The sequence below is a fragment of the Sitophilus oryzae genome, unplaced genomic scaffold (genome assembly GCF_002938485.1).
Source record: "Sitophilus oryzae breed Bouriz unplaced genomic scaffold, Soryzae_2.0 scaffold_690_pilon_pilon, whole genome shotgun sequence".
In the NCBI taxonomy this organism is placed as follows: domain Eukaryota; kingdom Metazoa; phylum Arthropoda; class Insecta; order Coleoptera; family Curculionidae; genus Sitophilus; species Sitophilus oryzae.
This window is the reverse complement of record NW_022147296.1, coordinates 2,322,236-2,345,354: the sequence shown is the minus strand read 5'-3', so window position 1 is coordinate 2,345,354 and position 23,119 is coordinate 2,322,236. Positions and strand designations below refer to the sequence as shown.

Here is a 23,119-nt window from a genome sequence, read left to right as displayed (position 1 = left end):
TACAATTATATTTTATATTTAGGTGAAAATGACTGATTCTGTAACATTTCCCCTGTACACCAACTCAAGTAGGGAACACAAAATAACTGACGTTCAAGTAGACTGCAACCAAAATGATAAAGATGAGTGGATTCTAAGCGGATTAGCATTCTATGTAGAGTATTAAAAAAAAACAAGATTAAAAAAAATCAAAAATAATTTATTGGTACACGAAATCGTCCATAGGAGCGAGTGTTTTAGTGTTGTGACACTCCCAAATCCAGTCAGGAGACGCGCACACTGACGATGGGTACATATCTTTCAGAAACTTCGCGTTAGTTTCGTTTGTTATCATTATGTCAACGGTATTGTCAACAGTGTCATTAATTAGCCTAGAAAATAAGACAAATAAATTTTATTAACCGCCTAAAGGTGGTACCAAAGATTATAAAATATAAGTTAGATACATTAGTTAATAAATTATTTTAAAAGAATATTTTTGTTGTCTTCATTTACATAAATCAAAAGTAATACAGAAAAACACTGTACTCCTGAATTAAAATGACAGAATACTTACCCATTATATGCAACTATATACTGTTTAAGTTTTCTGCGTAAGTCTTCCTCAAAAACATCATCAATATAGAAAATTTTGTTGTCAAAAATGTTTTCAAGTTTATTTTTAATTTCAAGGTCACCGTTACATTCCTCTCGCTCAGGCTCACTGTCTGTACTCCTGTCATATATGTCATTAGAGTTGTCATTTCTTTGTTGCTTTTGTTGTATCTCTCTTATCTTATCTTCTACGTCATACCCGCTCTCTTTTCTGAAAGTTGTGAACTGATATTGAATTAAAAAAATAAGGAATGAGAAATTTGCAAGATCGCGAAGGGAATTAAATATGGCTGACTTGATAAGTGGCATTCCAGTTTTGTTAATATCTCAAAATTATTGTAGGTAATTTGACTCCCATATTTATTTAAAAAAATTGTACTTACGTTTCATCTTCTGCATCCGACGGTTCGACAATTCTCTCATCATCAGAGGGAGGAAATTGATGTTCCTCCTCCTCCCAAATTTCCTCTTCACTCTCAGGTCCGTTATCTGCCTTGTCCAAAGCGTATCTCCTCCAAGGTAGTCGTTTTTTCTCATTATAACAGTCCTCTATCCATTTTCTTTTCACTATCTTCCCTCTACCTTTAACCTGATTGAATTTAGGAGTATTTGCAAATGCGCATCTAAATAAAATGTACTGGGTGGTTATAAAATCGTTGAATATACCTTATCATTAACTAAAAACACTCTTAGTCTTAGCTATAATTTCATTATCGTATAGTGTAATTATTTTTTAATTCTAAATAATATACAATAGTAGGTACGTCACGTCAAAAAGCGGAGCTTAACAACATTTCCAAATATCGGGGTAAATAAATCTAGAGATCAATTAAGCAATATTACAATACTACTTTTAATATAATTTATACACTTCAATTTTATAAAAATAAATCAATTTTAAAAATTATCTAGTAGTTTTAAACAGTTTGAGGTTATAGCAGGCTTGGTGAATTCTCCGCCGGTGCTGCCACCATCGGATAATACTGTAAAGAGCCGACTTAAACAAATATACGGGTTTAAATAGCGCGTACATAAAACATTTGTTATATGTATAATTATTGTAAAAGTGTTAGCAAGTTAGCCAATTATAACTTTACATTTTTCACTTTCATTCAGAAAACTTGCTAATAAGTTCATTTAATTAAACTTTGTATAATAATCATATACAAAGTAATAATATAGATATTCCTATGTACAGGGTCCGACAATAGTGCGTCGGGCATCTGCAGCTCCAAGAATAACCATACCAATAGGTACGGTAGGCTATTAAGATCGACAAAAAAACGGTTTTTTTAATTTCACTCAAAATGAGTTATTTGGGTCATAAATGACCTAAATACATAATATTTTCATGGTGTCTGTCTGTCCGTCTGTAACACGATAACTCAAAAACCGCTAAACCGATTTTAACCAAATTTGGCACAAAAATACTGTGGCCCCGAAAATCTGGCCATTAGTTTTTGGTGGGGTGGGGGGTTGGTAAGGGGGTATGGGAGGGGGTTAAAAATTTAAAAAAATCATAACTCCAAAATTACAGTAGCTAGCGAAACGCGGTTTTCAATATAAGATTAGGAATAATATTTGCAACAAAATTTGTAATAACATCAAAATCAGTTAAAGTCACAGTTTTTGAGATAAAAAAAAATTGGAAAAATTCCTTTACTTTGAAACTAAAAGAACTGCCTACCAACTTTTTATTAACATATTTTAGTATGGGCGGCTATACGTGCCTCCCGGCGCCAATTTTTTTTTATGAAAGGCTGAATATTATATTTTTTATTTATTTAATAATATCTTTGAAACTATCGAAATATATTTACTCATATCTTAGGATTATGTATAGTGATCTGAAAGGAAGCCAAAAATGCAACAATATACAGGGTGTTCCATTTAAAAAAAATCATCCCAATCTACTCACACTTTTTTGAGCCACCCTGTAGTAGAGGTTAAAATATTTTCCTAAAATACATCCTAGTATATATCTTACCCATTTTTTATTAAGAAAAAAATAAAATTACCAAAGTTTTTTATTCTAGGAGCTATAGATGCCTGACGCACTATTTCCGGCCCCAGTAAAGAATTAAACCTTAATTAAACGTATGATATTAAACACAACGAAAATAAACTCAACTGAATAATTGCTTACTTGGGATTTTACCTACATTTAAGGCTTTGTTTGGAAAGGTTTTAAGCTCCGCCAAATAATGTGACGTCAGACTTTTAAGCAGTCTACTTCTACATACATCAAATGTGTACAGGAATTGTCCCAATCCGGTTTATATTTTGCTCCCATCGACAGTGCCATGGTTCGCAAACTAGCTCTGTCAGGATTCTGAATACCGCTGATCACCAGAACCACACCTTCTAGTAATCTAGCAAATGGCTTCCTTTGTTTTTGTAGCTTGAGTTTCTTTTTTCTTTGTGGTGTGTCTTCTGAGGACTTTCTTTTTTGCGTTTCGTTATTTTTAGTTTTTGTTTCTACATTTCTTTGCTTTATTTGTATCTCTTCTTTTTCTTTAGATCTTTTTTTATTCGGAGTATTATTTTTCAGTGGCTTTTTATCAACATCTTCGCTCTCTTTAGTTTTTTTGTGCTGTTCCTTCTTCCTTATTGTTTCTTCATTTTTTCTTTTTTGTTCATCTTCCAATTCTGCTTTTTCTTTGGCTTTTTTCTGAACTACTTTATCAATTTTTTCATTGATATCTTCCTCATCTTTACTATACAACAATTCATCCCTATTTCTAGGTTTCGGACTGTCCATTCTATTTTGATAATCTTTAGAAGGCCCATTAATTTTGATTTTTTCTTTGACAACAGGAGATCCAGAATGTGCAGCTGTGGAAGCTTCCCTTATTGCAGCTGCTCCTAAAAAAATCTTAATTTAAAAAATTCTATTCAATATTCCTCGATATTGCCACAGCTAGTTTAGTTACTTTTAATTGATGAACACAACATTGACAAAAAAAGAACACTTCACTGTTAGATACAAAAAATAGATAAATACCTATTCCCTCCAAGGCAACAAATTAAACAAAACTCACCTCTGAGTGTGTCGTCTTTGATTTCTTTCTGTTTAAAAAATAAACTACCTGCAGATATATTATCGGGAGACTCTGGCCTAATCAAAAACTTCCCCATAGTTTGTTTTTTAGGTTCCGCTTTCCCGCCACTATTTGAATAGAAATTGATAAACGAAAGCCCATACTGAACGTGTCTATTAAACGGCTGGGTACAAACAATTTTAAGTCTATCCCATTTTTCGTTTCTTTCAGGCTCAGAAAAGTCTTCCTGTTTAAACATCCGAACTTTGTTGATGTTTTGACTTTGTCTAGACTCTAAGGGAGTCATAAACGACGACATGACTAGTAGAACTTTATAATTTTCAGCGTTGGAAGAACGACAAACTAAGACTTCAATGTATGCAGAATGTTCATTGCCAATATCGATACCAGTGATAACATGAGGCTGATCAAGCTGTAAAACGATTGTGGCGGTTTTATCGCCGGCGTTTTTACATTTCCACTTTTTAGAGGGGTTGTTATCAAGCAAATTGCTAGCTACATGTACCTACAAGTAAATATATGTTTAGAACAATTAGAAAATAATTTCAAAGAGAATTTACCGGATCTTCACTGTTAAAAGTGACAATTTTATCAATATTTATTTGAGGCATTCTACTTGGTCTTCAAAAATTACAGTTAAACAATATTCTTTTTTTATTTTACTCTTGTTATTATTTACAAACAGCTGATTAAATAATTTGGCGGCTGAAATGTAAGGTTAGAAAATAAAATTTATTTATCAGATATTTACTGGTTGCCTATAATACAGAATAAACAAAATTTACACTTATTTTTTAAGTTTTAGGTCAATACACAGATAACACATAATAAGATTATGTGTTATCTGTGGTCAATATTTAAATTAAACATTACAATTTTGTTAAATAATTTTACTCTATCTGCTCTTAGCAGAGCTCTTAGTAACAAATTTATCAAAATGCAGTTCGATATAAACGGTAAAGTAGCTTTAATTACTGGAGGCGCATCAGGAATAGGATTATGCTTGGCAAAATTGCTTTTACAAAATGGTTTAAAGGTAAGAAATTATTTGCATTAATTATTATCCAAATATATAAAAGTACTTGATCTATTATATTGTTTTTAAAGGGTATAACGATAGCTGACGTAAATAATGGAGGAATGGCATTAAGTGAATTAATTCAAGAATTTGGAACAGATAAATGCGTGTATGTACAGACTGACATATCCCATAAAGATAGTTTTAAAAGTAAGTTATAAGTAATAAAATAATAACAATAATTATTATTAAGAGTATATATTCAGGGGCGTTTGAAATAACCATTGAAAAGTTCAAATCTTTAGATATGCTGATAAACAATGCCGGCATGTGTAATGACGCACTTTGGGAAAAAGAAATATCAGTAAATATTGTAAGTGTTTTGTTTTAATAAGATACAGGTGTTTTTATCTTAATAATATAGTATTTAAATTTGTTTTCTATAGGCAGTATAATAGATAAAACAATAAAAGAATTACAATAACAAATTTTTATGAATATAAATGTGTATAACTGGTTGCCTAATCCTAATATATAGAGATAATTTAATATATCAGTTATTTTGAATTTTTGAATGTAAGAGAATTTAAAAGAGTTTCTTTCTGGTTTCTTTCAACAGTAAAAAAAGTTACGTCCCCTTTTATGTTAATATTTTGATTCTTTTTGGATGATTGTATAGAATGGCACTATTAATGGCGTTCTTTTGGGTTTGGAAGAATATATTCCCAAGTATAAATCAGGACATGAAGGAGTTATTATCAACGTTTCATCTATAAGAGGTGTAGATCCATCAGGAGACCGACCAATATATGCAGCAACAAAGTTTGCTATTCATGGTAATAATATTATAAATTACTGATTTTTTGCAGTTTGTGGGATCTCATTTTTAATCCGATTTTTACAAACCCTCTGTATTCAGAGATGGGCCAACACCATGCAGGTATATTGTAATTTAAAGCAACTTATTTTATTTAGGTTTATCATTAGCTTGGGGGACTCAGGATCACTATAATCGAACTAAAGTCAAAGTGATATGTGTATGCCCTGGTTCAACAGCAACACCCTTGATAGCTAACCCTGTTGGTACAAATTTGGGACCGGCATATGAAGAAATTCGTCAAAAAAATGCTGGATCAAAGACACTACCCAGGCAAAGGTTAGCGTTTTTTTTGTGTTTAGGTTAGAAATTATTATTATACAGGGTGTCCAAAAATTCCATGGACATGAACTATTTCGAAATAAGTTAATTGCACACAATTTACCTCTATACAAAGATATATTTTTAGTCCTCAAGAATGTGCATCTGTAATTTTGGAAATTCTAGAAAATGCAAAAACTGGAACCGTATGGGTTGTGGAAGGTGGAAAGAAGATTCTGTATATCATGCCTGACAGATTTAAAATACAAGACGAATCAATATTAGTTTAATATAAAGATTTATAGCTTGTTAGAATTTCTGTAATTTTCTGTATTGAATAAATTATAATAAATCGAAAAAAAAAGATTTTAACCCCCTGTAGCTATAAAACAGAAGAGAACCGGACTTATGTTGATATAAAAGATATATCTTATTTCTACATGAGGAACCTCCTCACGAGAGATGATACATTTTTTTAAACACTCTGTATGTGGGAGAAATTTTCACAAGTTGCACATTAAAGCATTGTCTTTTAAAAGGAAAAAAAAACAATGTTGGTTATAATAAATTCCCTCTTTTAAATAAAACAAAAAGCAACAAAAGTATACAAAGAATCTATCTCCCGTAAAAGTTTGCAAACAACAGAGTTCCATTAGTGGGGTCCTATTAAGAAATGTTTAATAAAATATGAAATAATAAAGCTGATATGCTCAGCCTTTTTTTTTCAAATTCTTTTTTAGCTTAAAATTTGACGTGGATGGTTCTAACCAGGAGTTTATATTTAAATTTTAAAATCCATCTACAAATTGTCTGGATATCATATTAAAGAAATCTCTTAAATAATTCATAACTCCTAAAGTATCATACAATATACCTCTTATTGTTATAAGTCTTCCTTTCTTAAATTTAAAACCCTCGAAAATTATATTTTATTTAAGAGGGTGGTTTTCCAAAAAGGCCTAAATTATTTAATATTCTACGTCCTGGATACTAACATGTTCCTTTTTATGTATTCTTTTTCTTCTTTGTTGTTATTTTGCTGTTTCTTCTTGTCATATATATAAAGAATAAGTTTTTAATTTTCCTAATGGTGAGATGTTTTATTTCCAAGAGAATTTGTGTGTCTATGTTACAACAGGAATATTTTATTTATAATTTGTTTTTGGACTGTTAAAATATACTTACTTTAGAGAGTCTTTGTGTGATTTTCAAGTATTTATTTTTGATATTAATGTAAAACAACGCAGAATAGGCCCATTTGTAATTAATTTGAATATGTTCATAACCGCATAAAGTGTGATACTCATCTCCTTAATGCAGATAATACAGATTAAGGCAAAATGCCATTAAATACGTTTAACTATTACTGTCTCAAATAAATTATATAAATAAAGCTTACTGTATAGAAGAAAGGTACCCAAGATATACAAACTAAAAATAAAAAAAATACATATATAAAATATAATTCAAAATAAAAACACAATTTTTTTTTGGTAGTTCTCTTTAAACGACCAAATTTGTTTAAATCGGCTAACCCTAACCAGAGTTATCCTTGTTTTAATAAAAGCAAATTTAACCTTCCCCCACCACTTTATGAGATAGAGCAAAATACGCTATATCAAAAAAATTACAAATTTCTCGATGATTACAACAGCAATATTTAAAATACCTGTTCACCTGTATATTTTTGAGAAAAATCCTGTTTTCTGATTGGCTATCAGAGATGCCCCCCTAGCGGACATTTTTCGGACTTGAAAATGATTTCCAGCGATTTTTCTTGGCCGGTTTACTTATTGCAATCTTTTCCTCAAAGTTATACGATAAGTAGTTGCTGAGATACAGCCGGCGTCCATTCTTAGTTGGTCATGCACCCGGTACATATCATATGTAATATTAAAAATGTCATATTTATATTATTTATAATGTTTATTTTTTATAAGTGACCGAAACATTAGTCAATGTTTCATTAGTCAATGCGTCAATCAATTCTAATTTATGTCATACACCGGCAAAAAAAACCGGCCACTAAAGACTAGTCCCAATTTCAAAGTTGGATTTCTCGTGAACCACTCATTAGATTTTGCTGATTTTTTTTTAAATTGTGAATTAATTCCTCCTTAACAAATGCTACGTCAAACATTTTTATTCCGAATTTATTTTGAGCATATACAGGGCACAACAATAAGACGAAGTTTTTTGCCTGAACTTTGTAACAGCAGCTGTAGTATCTATTGCTAAATCATATCGCATTGTAGCCTCATCTTTTGTGAGCATTTTGTTTTTTTAAATACGACATTATCTCTGTTTGTATTGGAGATACGCTGCTTTAAAACAAACGCCTCGAAAAAAGCTTTAGTCCATTGCTCAATAACCCAATTCACATGTAAACGCGGAAACTGAAGACGTGCTCGACGATGTCTTGGAAGTAGCTGGTGTCCCGTGGCAGGCCTTCTTGCAGACAAGCTGTTTTCTTTTAGTCTTCGTGAGAATGTTTTTTCACTGACTTGAGTTCTACGCACTGCTTGTAGTAGATGTTGATTCTGAAACGCTGTATTTCTACGATTTCGTAAAGTATTCAGGACAATAAAGCGGTCGTCAATTACATTTGTCTTCCGTTTTCTTTCGGAACCCACTCGCCTGGTGAAATTTCCCGTTTCCATATACCGATTCAAGGCATCCTGGACTGTTGTTTGAGGTATACCCTGGGTATCGGACACATACCGTTGACTTCGGCCATCCTCAATTAAAGCCACAACACGAGCAACATCGGTCACAGATAATATGCAGATAATGGTATTTTTTAATTTGACAACCGTTGTCATTTGCAAATACTCATAAATCCGTTTTCGCCTATGTCACCTTCATTATTTATACATAAAACTTTCTGCCTGTGAAGCATTTTTCAGAGACGTTCGTTTTAAAGCAGCGTATCTCCAATACAAACAGAGATAACGTCGTGATTAAAAAAATAAAATGCTCACAAAAGATGAGGCTACAATGTGATTTAATTTAGCAATAGCTACTATACCTGCTGCACCCTACAGGGTGTTACAAAGTTCGGGCAAAAAACTTCGTCTTATTGTTGTGCCCTGTATATGCTCAAAATAAATTCGGAATAAAATTTCTGACATAGCATCCGTTAAGGAGGAATTAATTTCAATTTTAAAAAAAGCAGCAAAATCTAATGAGTGGTTCGCGAGAAATCCAACTTTGAAATTGGGACTAGTTTTTAGTGGCCGTTTTTTCTTTGCCGGTGAATTTATATTAAATACCAACTCTCGTGTTTTTGTTTGAAAAAATAAAGAAGTTATAGGGTTGAGCCACTTTTTGGCGGAGTGAGAATTAATAATAAAAAACTCGACTTGTATATTTGTTTTTTTACTCTACTTTTCGAATTAAATATATACAAACTCCCCTGCTTCTGTCCTTCTATAAAATATTGATGTCCGGGTCGTCTTTGAAGTGAGCGGCCCATAAATACGGGCCATCGGCTGAATAATGCAACGGGCCGATCTTTGACGTTGTGGACGAAAAACACTGTCCATTACCTTAATGCACTGTTACAGTGTCTCCACGACGCACTCCGTCTGATTAATATTGTATTTTGACCCGATTCGGCCGTCAGAGATGACGTCTGTCTTGAAGGAAGACAAGGCCAGAACGGAGACAGGGTACATGAATATAGTCTGTCCCAAGTCTGTCCAACGACAAGATCCTTGACAGTGATAGATGTGTCTGTCATTTTATTTTCAAAGTAGTTTATTTTATTTTACAAAGAAATAAGTTGGTACAATTGGAACGCATAGCAGGAAATTAATATATTTTAAAATTTGACTGACAAGTGATTACTTCAAAATATTGTGAAAAAAACTGTATAAAACTGAAAAAATGTAATCGAGTATTTTATTTAAAAACGGTAGGTATGTGTTTATACAAAACAAGCAAGAACAAAATACCACATACCAAAAAAATATAAGAAAAAGAACTATTTATTACTTTCAAGCTTCAAGAAACTTCCCGAATTTATTATTATATTTATCAATATAACTTACCTATGTACATACCAATACAAACTTGTAATATTCCACAAGAATAAATAAAACAATATAAATAAAACAAACTATTTTATTAATAATAACACTTACCAACTTTTATATCTTAAAGGTTGATTAATTAACTTTAATCTTAATTTTTTTAAATCAGTACCTTTTGACATTATTTTTCTGCAGTACATGTGCAGTACTAAAATCCATTATTTACCTATCGTGTGATGTCGATATTTTACAGCTACTTCAGTTTTTTAGTATATGTTTAGTACGATCCTTTTTTTATATGTTTAGTACGAGCACCATATACGAGATGCTCTTATCTACGACGAGATGGTATACAAACTTTATTGATGGTAACTTTATTGGTGGTATAAGACTCTGCCTGGGCAGCGAATATTAACTATAAACTGTGCTCTGGGTCTACAGTTAATTTTCCGTCGATTTTTCCTCCACTTGACTTCAAAAAACATAAAACACACGTAATAACACGAATCAAAATGCATCATCATAGATAAACGAAACAAGTTTAGATTGGAAAGTGCCCATAAGGACAATGTAAACTCTATTTGGCGCTATTCTTGCAAAGGTCGCGACCCAAAGCTTTTGAAAATTTCGGAGCGGTTCGGCTTTTTCCGGAACTATATCGCCAAATATTATTTATTCAAATTTATTATTATTTTCTTTTAATTTTATAAATAAAATACAGTGTGTTGCATACAAGAAACTTTATTTTATATAAGGACATGTATGAAATACCTATGAAACATTAGAAACCGACGTTATGCCACGATGCACGATGGTTTTTGCAGTTCACAGCTTTTTAAGTTTTTAATGCCACTTTTCCACAATTATCACGGGTTGGAGTAAATAAAATTTAAATTAAACTTACAAGATAGCAATAATTACTTGGAAAATGGACGCTATAAACACTTTTTGGATTTTTTTCAATGAGAGCGGTTTAGATTTTGAAAGACTTTTTAATTTTTGAAGATTCTGACTTTGACGAGAGAAAATTATTTCTGTTTGTGTTTGCGGTTGTTCTTAGCAACCGTTATAGCAGCGCCAGATCGCGTACAACGGTCGCGACCCAATATAATTTCGCGACCCAAAATTTTGACGGGCTTTCCAATCTAAACTTGTTTCATTTATCTATGTGCATCATCTTCCAAAACGCAGGGTATTTGACATAAGTTGACACAAAATTATAACCTATAATTTAGCAAGACTTTGACAAGCCTCAAAAATCTAAAGGCGAGTTCATACGCATCGGCGTCCGTTTGTCGTTCATCGTTCCGTCAAACCAATAAAATCGAAGTATCATCTGTCATTTTTGAAATAAACCAATAAAACTGGTTAAAACCAACAAGAGACGACGTATGACGGATTTATATTTAAACCCATCCATATTTAACTTAAAAAATATTAGAAACTTTTTTAGTAAATTAAATAGATTGGTCCGTTATCTGCTTTTCTTCTGCCATCGTCTGTCGAATCTTACCTGTACAGAGTATATATGTTGTTACCTATAACAGAGTATATATTGTTAGGTTTTTGCTGGGTTCTGCGTGGATAATCAAAAGTCTAATTCAACTAACGAAGTTTATCAACCTTTAGTCGCTAATGTGCGGTTTACGGGAGCCCAGTAACTATATTTATATTAGTATTAGCTGATAACAACATCTTGATATGGGCAATGTGGCAGCATAGGCTTGGTGAATTTCAGTTGATTTTAAAACTTCTGACCACAGTGCTCGTTACGGCAGAAATTAGAAGTGTTAAACTAAAATATTTCAGGCAGTCCTTTACCGTTTATGTCAAATAACGGATAGTAAAAATGATGTGAAAAAGAACCCGAAATGAACGTCGCGTTGTGTTGTGACAATTTCAAATATTAGTAAAATTGCCGAAAAAATGTTAACGTGTAAAGGCTAGCGTAATTAAGTAATTTTTGGTTACATAACATTCAATAACTCAACTCTTTCGGATATTCCGCTCTCCCGAAATAACATTTTAGAGCTTCACAACTTCTCATATCGATTTGATCAAAAGTAAAAATGGGTTCAAGCAGTTCGACGAAACAAGTGAGTAAACAAAGTACTCATTACATAATCAAAAAATTCAACAGGTATACACTATGAGGATAAAATATAATTTGATCAATATTAATGGTATACTTTTTTTTAATCAAGTAGTGCTTAATTGTTTTATGAACATCTTCTAAAATTATAATTATGTACCTTTAAAAAATTTCGTGATAGCCGAAATAGCACCAGTTATGTCCCCAGTAGCAAAACCAGTGCGTAAAACTATGCTCATTACCGTAGTTGAACTCATCTAAAAACATTTATTTCCTTGAATAATAAATTATAATACAAGTTAAACCTTCTGAACATATCAAAATATTTACTTTCTTATTTTTAGTATTTTCACAAATTATAGTTCCCCTTTTCTGTATTCGCTATTTAAACCCGTGTATTTGTTTAGTCCGCTGTTTACAGTATTGTCTGATGGTGGCAGCGGAGGTGTTCGAGACCTCACGTTAGAAAATCTTCTAGATTAAAATGGGCGGTATAAGATTTATCAAAAATGTTTTACTGTTTGATGTTGAGATAGAGAGAGAGAGAGAGAGGGGAGAAACGGAGATGGAGAGAGAAAGAGAGATTTAGGAGTGTTAAATAATGTCAATTCAAAAAATGTTATTTCGCATCAGATAATATAATAATAAGTCAGCAATAAGAAAAAGAAACTAGTTCAAAAACATTAAAAATCTTTATATAACCTAGTACGAGTTTGTGTTACAATTTGTTGTTTATTATTAACCCCATCACCGTACTCGTTAGTAACATCTATTAACTCGCATCATTCCAACAATAATCGACACCAGTCCATGGACCGTCAACCGTATCCCCCTCTGCTCCCATTCCGCCCGTCAATCCCTCCACTCTCCCCCTGTATGCCGACGGCGCATGTTGGCGTCTGGACGGCCGCAACCGAGCGTCCTGCCGCCGGCATCGGCGTCCAGTGCCGCGTCAGCATCATCCAGGAAGCCGTCCACAGGCGCCGGGCAACGGATTTGGCAACGTGGTCAGTGACGTGAGGATAGAATTTTTCGTTGTTCGAGTATTGTTTTGGTTTTAGGCTGTTTTTTCGACCTGAAGGGACTAATTGGTGAGTGGTTAGAAGAATAAAATTTGATATGTTTTAAAAATAATATATAAAATAATAAAAATTCATTTACTTTATTTTTTCGTTTTTTTTCAAAATATGAAAGGAAATAATGTTTTATTTGTGATAATAATCAAGACAGTATAAATGGAATTGATAATTGATATTTAATTTTATACATAACTTCATAGAGTATGATGCACATGTTCTTTTTGCTAAAAAGTATAGAATGGTATACATTATTTATATAAAATTATACCAACAGTATAAAGGAACAAATTAAAATACATTTTATACTTACCCAGTTGTTAAATAATAATTAATAAAAATTGCTTTTCTAATTTACTAATAATCTCTGGAATATACAATATGTCCCCAGATTGTCTTTACAAGAGGAAACACTTATTGACATTTTGAGAAAAATGCATTCTTCATAAATTTTTTGCTATATTTGAATTCTAAGCATTTATTTTGAAAGTTACTCTGATATATTAGTATATCAGAGTAACTTTCATAAAAATATTAAAATAGATAAATATTAAAAATATAGTTTATTAAAAATAAATTTTGTCTACAAGCTAGTAATTAAATCACAATATTTTTGATAAAACTTACATAAGTATAGTTAACAGAAATATATAAAAACTATTTCTTTATAAGTGGAATGTTTCTTTGACTAGTAACTTCAAAATTACATTGACTTATTTTATAAACGTAATACTTATAGTAAACACTTATAATATGAAAAATATTCATGAGAGTGTATTAAAACAATATAAAACCTTACCATAGATGTCAATTCTGTTTTCAGTTCAAAAACAAACCAGTATTTTCTCGACGCCCAGGTCTAAATTTAATAAAATTATTTTTTTACTATTTCTCATTGACAAAAATACATTTAAAGGATATTATATGTATTTTTTAGGCAACCAATTAAACTAGTAACCTCTAAAAAATATTTTTCCTGCCACTAGCGACATACCGTGTTCTTAGTTAATACTAAATTATTATATCAAAATTTCATCATATAAATAAAAATAATATAATATATTATAATTATAATTCTATCAATAAAAATCTATCAAAGAATAAAAATGAAATTATGTTACCATAACAACACGTTATAATTTTTTCTAAAACGGTATTGAAATTTGGGAAAGTATAAACTCTTATAAGCATATGCTTATTCTAAAATGGTTAATCACCATTTTAAAATAAGCAAAATTTTTTATGAAGAATGTATTTTTTTCAATAAAATAAACTCTTTTAAAGACAATCCGAATCCGGGGACATACTGTAGATGGTAAATTTAGATTTTTTTTATTAAGACCAGCTACTTTGATCGTTTTTAGTGTTACCTGACTATAGGGTAATATTGGGGGTGGTTCACATTTTTTCTAAGGCACCCCAAAGTAGTGATGTGTCGGTATTTGAGTAACGCGATTTTGGAGCGGTATTTTTTTGTAACGTCGTGTCGCGCTCCACAACGAATCAGGAACCTGTTACTGAAGAACGACGATCATAATGACGACAAAATTATAAATTATTTATAATTTGCAAATAAATTATTTATAATCGCACTTGAAGTTAGCTCGAACCGTAGTAACCGCATAGCGACGTGTTTAGCTCCAGCCGTCGCGATTTCGTCGGTGGCCAACAGTAGTATCTGGAACCGGTAGATATGTCCATAGCGCCGCGCGATCTCGATCGGGACGTGTTCGCTCCAGCCGTCGCGTCGCGTCGCGCTCCTAGAGTTGTAGTTCCCTGTCGCGAACAGAAGTAACTGCTGTAACTGGGCATCGACGCTCGACCTCGGCGGCGACCTACTTCGCTCTAGCCGTCGCGCTCCTATAGTTTTAGTTCCCTGTCGCGAACAGAAGTAACTGCTGTAACTGATTATCGACGCTCGACCTCGGCGACCACGTTCTTCGTTCCAGCAGTCGCTGGAGCTCTTCTAGGGTTTCGGTTTTGGCCTGTCGCGATTTGGTCGGTTACTATAGGCGTTGGTGCTCCCGTCGCTATGTTACTTTCGAAATAGCGATTTTTGGTATGTACTAGGCATGGTATAAAATAGCGTTTTTTGAAAGATGAAACGCAAAAGTAAATAAAATAAAATAAAAATATTTTATTTGCTTTTATACATTTATATCAGTTTTATTGTTTATATCTTTTTTTAAGGTTAGGTTAGACCAATAAACAATTGTTTTGACAGTGGTTTGGACTTTGTTCTTGATTTTAACATTAAATATATTATATTGCAATACACATAAATATGAGCCGTTGATTATTTAAACGAAAATTGATGGAAAATAACAAGGAATGTCTTCGTTTTTCTAAAAAGGAGATAGATTGACTATGCACAATTATAAACTCGATATTTGGAAAATGAGTGGCGGATAAAAGTTTCATTAATCTACAAATATAGATATGTTAGATATATTTTTAACGAGGACCGCAACACTGGAAGTCGGAACCTCGGTTACAAAATCGCGGTATTTTTCTGTGTGTTTTTCGCATGTGGAACCGGTATTCCCATCACTACCCCAAAGTATTAAACTAGGCCTCGCCACTGAGATATAACCAAAAACTGGTTATATGATGTTATGTATTAAATTGCCAGAAGTCACTTTTCTTAAAATATTTAGTAACTTCTCGCTAACTCCAGCGTCTCTTATTTTGTTGGTACGTTGTCATTTCCACCCATTCCGGCCCTTGTTAGCCCTAATGAAAGGAGTTGCGGTTTCCGCTGTCCTTTCTAACGATCACCACTAATGAGTGGCACAATCGCCGGCAATTCTGAGGATGTAACGAGCCAGACAGTGCAATATTGCTATTGTAGATCGCCATTAGTGGTTAGGGTATCTTTGCAGGAAGACGACACTTTACTTTGCTTTGAGCCTTGTAAGCAAAGTCTTAAAGTATAACGATATTTTCTATATAAAATATTCTAAATATAAAAATTGACGGAAAAATCCCTAATCAGAAACCTGAGCTTTTCGAAACGCTGTCTGGGTTTATTTATTTTCTTGTACTCTCAACGGGAATGATAATAAAACCGTGATATTATTTTTCGAACCTTTAAATACATTTTTATTCTCAAAACAATATTGATAAACTTATTGAAAATATCAGGAAACGAACTAGATAATACGATATAGTCAACTTTTTCTTCAATTTAATTTCGTATCGATAGCGGAATGAGCTTCTGAGGAGAGGAGCTAGGAAGGGGCATCAATATATCGATACATTTGAAATATCGATATATAGAAAAAAATATACTTATAAAAACAAATAAATTAAATGTCACTATTAAATAATACTCCAACAAAATCCACTGATTAAAATACTAAGGAAAAAAACAATTACAATTCTTAATGTTCATACAGGCTTGGTGCATTACAGCTGATTTTCAAAACAACAGTATAGGAGACCAGTGAAATTGAGCCCAGGGCTTTGGTATTTTAAAAAATGAAGAATAATTTAAAAAACACATTTTCTGAATAAAACGTTTACATGAATTTCTCTATGAATAAATTTCATAGACTTGGGTATCAAACCGTGTTCCCGTAGATTACTTAAATACCTACAAATTTTCTAAAAAATAAAAATTAACACATTTTTTTAACCACAACAAAATAATATTAACTAAACAAAACTAGAAAACGTCATTTTTACTACAACACAAGCAAATAAAAATTAATACGTAGCCAAGAGTCATAATTCAAGATTTCTCTGAGGGGTGCCCAGCAGTATCTAGGGGGGGCTCAGCACCCCCGGATACCCCTGTAGTTACGCCAATGAATTATGTAAATATAATAAATTTTACACTAAGAAACAAAACAATAACGATAAAACTACTTAAAGAACTATTTACAACTTATTTACTATTTAGACAATGGCCCAGCTATGTCGAAACACCAGTTCCCATTAGAACACCGAAGTTAAGCGACGTAAGGCGATACTAGGGGATGGATGGGTGACAGGTTCGAAACTCTGTATCGTGCTGTTGTCCAAAAAAGGCAAAAGTGTAAAATCTATTGACCCACACTGCTCATTCACGCCGGTTCGAGGCCGGATGCGATCAGATATCTCGTGAGTAAGAGTCGATTTAGACACTTGCCAAGTCGGTAGGCCATTGACCATGATATGGCCGAGGACCGCGGTTCGGATTCCGCGTAAACAAAGTAGGCCCCGGTTAGATTAGCCCTGGCAGCAAAAAGGAGACGTTAACTTCAAATTTTTTACTTTACTTTATTTACTATTTATCTAAAAGGAATTTATTTAGAATTTATCGCGACAATTGTACGCATCGACCGATCTGTTTGTTTCTGTCCTCCTCAGGCCCCAGGCCGAATCGCCGAGTAGCGACAGTCCCGTTTTTAATTTTCTTTGCGGCTGCGCGAAATAAGTAGGTTATCTGTCATATGAAGAAGCGAAGTTGCCACTGTTGCCATTTATCAAATATCTCTATATACTTTATTTCAAGTATACCTCAGGCAACGAATCGTTTTTTTAATTATTTATTATCTGTAAGATATTTTATACATTCAAATTTAGAAATAAGGATAAAACAAAACAAAAAAAATATGTATAAAACTTTATAATTAATTCCACTTCAAATTATGAGCAGTGTATACCATGTTTATAGGACCACTTCATAAGTTGAGCAGTACGTAGTCTATCTGTCAAACACGTTAACAGAGAGAAAGAAAATTTGGTCCCACCACATCAAAAGAGCCGACGGTTTCTGTCGCTACTCGGCGATCTACTTACTCTGCCCAGGCGTCGGATTATATATGAGAGAAACCAATGACTAAAGAATATAAGGACATGTAACGCCCCTAACGGGCTGCAGCAGAATTTGTGACCTTTTTTTTGGTTTGGTGGCAAACAATGAGTCATCATTTGGTCACCAGCGACAATTTTAGCGATTTTTAATAGTTTGTGTGTAGTAAACTTTGTATAAACTTTATTACAATGGTGATTAGTTGTTCAGCTTTCAAGTGTAAAAGCAACAGCGATAAGAAAGAGCCAGGAGTTACGTTTCATAGGTAAATAAACAGTCCACTCCAACTTTTTAGCGTTTTCTTATTGAATTCGATAATTATTCTTCAATTTCAATTAAAATCTATATGTACTTGATATGTGCTATACGTCGATACTAGTTTTGTACCTTTTGTTAACATTTTAATACGTTTTTTTCGTAATTAATTAGGATGATACACCATAGGCATAAAAACAATTATCAAAAAATATAAATATTGCTTCAAACAGCTAGGTTAAGAAAAATATGTGCCACGGCATTGTTTGGTGACAGCGTCACAATTTGCTCTCGGGTGTTATTTGTCCTTGGATTCTTTAGTCATTGAGAGAAACAGACAGTCCAGATTTTACTCGAATTTTCTTAGCTGCCGTTCTCTGTCTCTCGAGATTATTCCATTCGTTCCCGAATGGGGGCGGGGCATATTAGTCAGGTTAGGCCGAATCCGCACGGGTCCGCAACAATAATATACGAACAACCAAACAACGACAACGCACATTTTAAAAATATTTTCATAGCTATACAGGGTGATTCAAATATATTTTTACACAAAAGTTTGAAACATAATTCTTTATATTTTTTTCTTAGTGATACACGTAAGATCTGTCATTTTTGAAATAAACCAATAAGACAGGTTAAAAATAACAAGAGACGATGCATGACGGATTTACATATGTATAAACCCATCCATAGTTAACTTAAAAAATATTAGAAACTTTTTTTAATCAAATAAATTGATTCGTATGGACGACATCTGCCTTTTTTCTGTCATGGTCTGTCAAATTGCTGCAATAGGGGTTAAGATTGTCCATGTCCTCAGATATTGATATGCCATCAGAAGCACTGTTGTATCGATTAGGGTTCCGTACCAAAAGGGTAAAAACGGGAACACTATTACTATAATAAGACTTCGCTGTCCGTCCGTCCGTCCGTCACAAAGCTCTATCTTATAAACCGTTATAGCTAGACAGTTGAAATTTTTCCAGATAATGTATCTATGTTGCCGCTATAAGAACAAATACCAAAAACAGAATTAAATAAATGTTTATAAATAAAAAAGTACTTTCACTAAACATTATCTTTTAAGTAAGAATTTTACATAGAATCTTTCAAGTCCTCGGTGGCCGCGTGGTTGAAAGCGTTAGGACTTATACGCTGCTATGACGTTGGAGCCGTAGTAAGGCAGGTTCGAATCCTAGTCAAGGCGACTTTTTTTTAATCGTTTTTTTTTTAATTTTTACATATTGTCAAGGTCAAGGTGTATTACTGGTTGCATAACTGCATTACTGCTACATAACAGCAACGTGCATTGAGGAACCTGGCGAATTCGCCAGAAAGTAAAAGAAAATTACAGAATTCTTTAGAACGTTCCAGAAAGACTCGCCAGGGGGTATATAAAGGCCCGCGCTTTGGTAGTTCGCAGTTTTTGGAGTTTGAATATACCGCACTTTAAATTATTACGAATCGGACAATTTGTGTGGCAAGTGAAGGAATTTTATAAATAGTTAGTTATTGTGTGTATAAAGTGAGATAATAAATTCGTTAAGTATTTTATCGTGAGTTTAAATTAGTGGACCCACGGAATCCGTAACAATACTTTTACATAATAATTAATTTTACTTTTTACATATTTATTATCGATTAATACAATTTTTAGTAATGTGTTTCTTCATTTTTTTTTAAATTACTTATACGCGCATTCAAAATTTCAGCTAAATCGGGAAAAAGTTTATAATAATAGTGTCTAATGTTTTATAGATAATGGATGGTACGGAACCCTTCGTGCGCGAGTCCGACTCGCACTTAACCAATTTTTTATTCAATTTTGCTTAATTTAATTTCTTTCCTGAGCACATATTTGAAAGTCCGAGACCGGCATGACCACAGCAAGAATTATAATTCGTTTAAAATCGAATTCTCCAAGACGGTATCACGCTCCCAGCTGCCAGGCTGACCATCCCCTTTCCAGAGGGTTGGTAAAATTGCTTTCCGATGGGGGAGGCATTCGCAATATCGTCATATTGCAGCCCTTCCGGCATTCCAGTCTCGTCCATTTTCTTATTAAATCGAGGCATAATAATAAAGACTTGCGTTTATTTACCTAATCTATAATACTGCTTATTTTTGCATCTTTTACATCTGCTAGTTTGGATTTTTAGTTCTAGTACCTCATTAGCATATTTGGAAAAACCATTTTTTAACGAATAATTTGGTACCATTAATTATTTGTAATTGGTATTATAATTTATTATAAGTTAAAGGTTAAAATATCAAATGACTTAATCACCATGGTGCGATTCGAACCTCCTGAGTCTCGACATTTCTAAAACTAAAGGTTTGTCGTATAAAAACTCGCTGCAGCCTTTTGTACTTAACAACACCACCATTGACGTCGTAAAATCTGTAAAATTCTTAGGGCTTGTTGTAAACAATTCTCTCAAATGGGACATGCATATCGACGATTTGTCGAAAAAATTAAGCTCTGCCTGTTTTGCATCAAGATCTGTTTCTAAGGAGCTTAACTTGTCAGTGGCTAGAACTGTTTATTATTATGCACTTTTTGAGTCGCACCTCAGATATGCCCTTCCATTCTGGGGTACGTGTTGTGCGACTCAATTTAACTAACAGCAGAACTCATTGCCAGGACTTGTTTAAAAAATTAAAAATATTAACTCTTCCTGCTTTATTTATATTTGAATCCGTTTGCCTAATACGTAAGCATGTATCAGATTCCTAAGAAAGGCCATCTCACACTTATCCACTCAGGAACGCGGAGCAAGATCTTTATCTACCTACCCCACGCTCAGAGTTAGTTAAAACTTCAATATTATACAACTCGAAAAAATGCACAATCACCTGCCATTTGAAATTAAATCCATAACATCATTTTCTTCATTTCGCAAAGCATTGAAATCTTATTTACTAAACAAGGCTTTCTACGCCGTAAATGACTTATATTTTGATAATCGAATTTGATCTTGTAAACACTGGTCTAATATTTGTTATTACTATATTTACCAATGACATCGAAATAAATTTATTTAGTTCATCATCTTATTTTTATTTTTTTATTTTTTGGCATTGTAAACATTTATAAATGTTTATTTTAAACAATAAGACTAACAATGTAATTTGTATAATGTTTTGTATTCTCTTTTCTTTGTTTGTTTGTTTACTTTGTTTGTTTACTTTACCTTTGTCTACAAATTGTAAAATTTTTTGACAATAAAGGCATTTATTTATTTTTTTATTATTCCAGCCAAAAAAACTTTTTAGATAGAGACGATAGAGAGTTCAACTACGGTAGCGAGCATAGTTTTAATCACCGGCTTTGCTAATGGGATCATAATTGGGGCTATTACGGCTATAACGATATTTTTTAAAGGTACATAATTATAATTTTAGAAGATGTTCATAAAACATTTAGTCACTAGTCGATTAAAAAAATTATACCATTAATATTGCAAATTATATTTTATCCTCGCTGCGGTCGGAATTTGTTGAAATCAACTAAAATGCACCAAGCCTATACCATCTCGTATATGGTATTAAAAACTGGAGTAGCTGTAAAATAAGGGTATCACACAATAGGTAAATAATAATAGATTTTAGTACTGCAGGGTATTTCTATATTATTATTTATTATTTGATACCCAGTACTGATATAAACATACTATTTATAACTATCGAAACAGTTAAAATGGAGGGTAGTAAGGTATTTCTGATAGCTCGGTGTTCATAGCAACGAAGGCCAAGGAAAAGAAAAGTGGGAGTAAGGAGACCCCATCCCCTCGACATCTCGGTCAGTCGAAAGACTCTGCTGCAAATAGCTTTTCGGGAGCCGGGGTATAATTCCGAAAAGGAAATTGAGAAAATCCCTTTATATTTCCCTTTTTCATTCTCTCTAGGCCGATCATTTTTCATGCGATCGCGTGTTCGGTCAGTTCAATTAAGATGGCGATGCCCGCAAGGACTCGCAAGAATCCAGATAGATGACTTATTAATTAAATTATATCTGTAAATAATTCGTTATATTTAGTAATGGGATAACTCAAGCGAAAATTCGCTCGAGTACTCGATTATTGAAATAACCTACATCGCTCGATTATGAACGAGCGATGCAAGTGACGAGTTACGAGCGACGAACGCAAGCGATCCTAGAATGAAATAAGTTGAAATCCGATTTTAATGTGACATACTCGATAAAAAGCCCAACGAATTTTCTACATACATTGCAGATAGCAAATTTATACGACGTTATCAGTTGCGTATCCGAGGGAAACAATTTTACGACCTACATTGGCTTGTGACGATGCTTTGAAATAAACTAAATGAAGCGATCAAGCGAATCGCTTGCTACTTGCCATTCATCACCAAAAGAATATGTGCCCTGCACACGAAACTTACTTCTTGGCGCTTGGCGTTAACGAGTACTTACAACTTACAACAAGCGGTCGAAAAACTGTATTTTTAAATAGCGATCACTCGATCATTGCAATCGCTTGAAACTCGAGTACTCGATTATTGAAATTAATCGGGTTTTCCCATCACTAGTTATATTCTGTGTACTTACAAAACTTATCTACACCGTCTACATCTACCATCTACTTCGGAGAATAGTCCGAAGCAGGTCAAGGTCGTGTTTCGTCGCCTAACTTTGTCGCGTTTTGGCCATGTTTCGGTTTATCTCCGATTGTCTTTGCCTACATCGGTTTGTCTTGACCTACTTTCGTTTCTTAAAAGCGCTAGGTACCCCTATAAATCACATTTGCACATATTTAAGGCTCACCCCGTATAGTTCACAAAACCAATCAGTTTTGAAATTCACTTCGAATTAACCTAATTATAGTTCATACCAAATAAACTTTTAGTCACGTGATTAAGCTTGACCGGCACAGCGTTGCTCACTTTTGTATAAATATTTTCTTTTAATCAAAATATTTTAGGAAACAAAAATAAATTAATAATAAATATATAAACAGTTAATATTTACATCAACAAAACTCACCTTTTTAACAGCACTTAAGAGACATAAAGGGCAATTACTACAGC

At 33.1% G+C, this 23,119-nt stretch overlaps 4 protein-coding genes across 6 annotated transcripts in view; 3 read left to right on the top strand and 1 right to left on the bottom strand.

The window, feature by feature from the left end:
• LOC115888215 (cytoplasmic dynein 2 heavy chain 1) overlaps positions 1-188 on the top strand; it is a 63,647-nt gene extending 63,459 nt beyond the window's left edge. Inside the window, exon 60 of the mRNA XM_030907848.1 lies at positions 23-188. Coding sequence (XP_030763708.1) covers positions 23-166 — 144 coding nt within the window. The 3' untranslated portion in view covers positions 167-188. The remainder of the gene's footprint in view (positions 1-22) is intronic.
• On the bottom strand, positions 184-4,385 carry LOC115888268 (DNA repair protein XRCC1). The gene is made up of 6 exons (XM_030907936.1): positions 4,217-4,385; positions 3,636-4,161; positions 2,838-3,459; positions 978-1,217; positions 557-805; positions 184-371 (listed from the first exon to the last, which is right to left on the bottom strand). The coding sequence occupies exons 1-6, from the start codon at positions 4,265-4,267 to the stop codon at positions 200-202; spliced, it is 1,860 nt and encodes a 619-aa protein (XP_030763796.1). The 5' UTR covers positions 4,268-4,385; the 3' UTR covers positions 184-199.
• A 141-nt stretch (positions 4,386-4,526) lies between these two features.
• LOC115888266 (15-hydroxyprostaglandin dehydrogenase [NAD(+)]-like) lies at positions 4,527-6,178 on the top strand. 2 transcript variants are annotated; one of them, XM_030907935.1, is made up of 6 exons: positions 4,527-4,692; positions 4,764-4,884; positions 4,980-5,047; positions 5,354-5,510; positions 5,650-5,830; positions 5,961-6,178. In XM_030907935.1, the coding sequence occupies exons 1-6, from the start codon at positions 4,594-4,596 to the stop codon at positions 6,100-6,102; spliced, it is 768 nt and encodes a 255-aa protein (XP_030763795.1). In that variant the 5' UTR covers positions 4,527-4,593; the 3' UTR covers positions 6,103-6,178. The 2 variants fall into 2 exon arrangements, with proteins under 2 accessions (XP_030763795.1, XP_030763794.1); XM_030907934.1 differs by having other exon boundaries at positions 4,530-4,692; positions 4,941-5,047.
• A 6,684-nt stretch (positions 6,179-12,862) lies between these two features.
• LOC115888243 (LIM domain only protein 3-like) overlaps positions 12,863-23,119 on the top strand; it is a 109,633-nt gene continuing 99,376 nt past the window's right edge. The window contains exon 1 of one of the 2 annotated variants that reach the window (XM_030907904.1): positions 12,863-13,029. The gene's annotated coding sequence lies outside the window, so the exon portion shown is untranslated. The remainder of the gene's footprint in view (positions 13,030-23,119) is intronic. The other variant, XM_030907905.1, reaches the window with a different exon arrangement.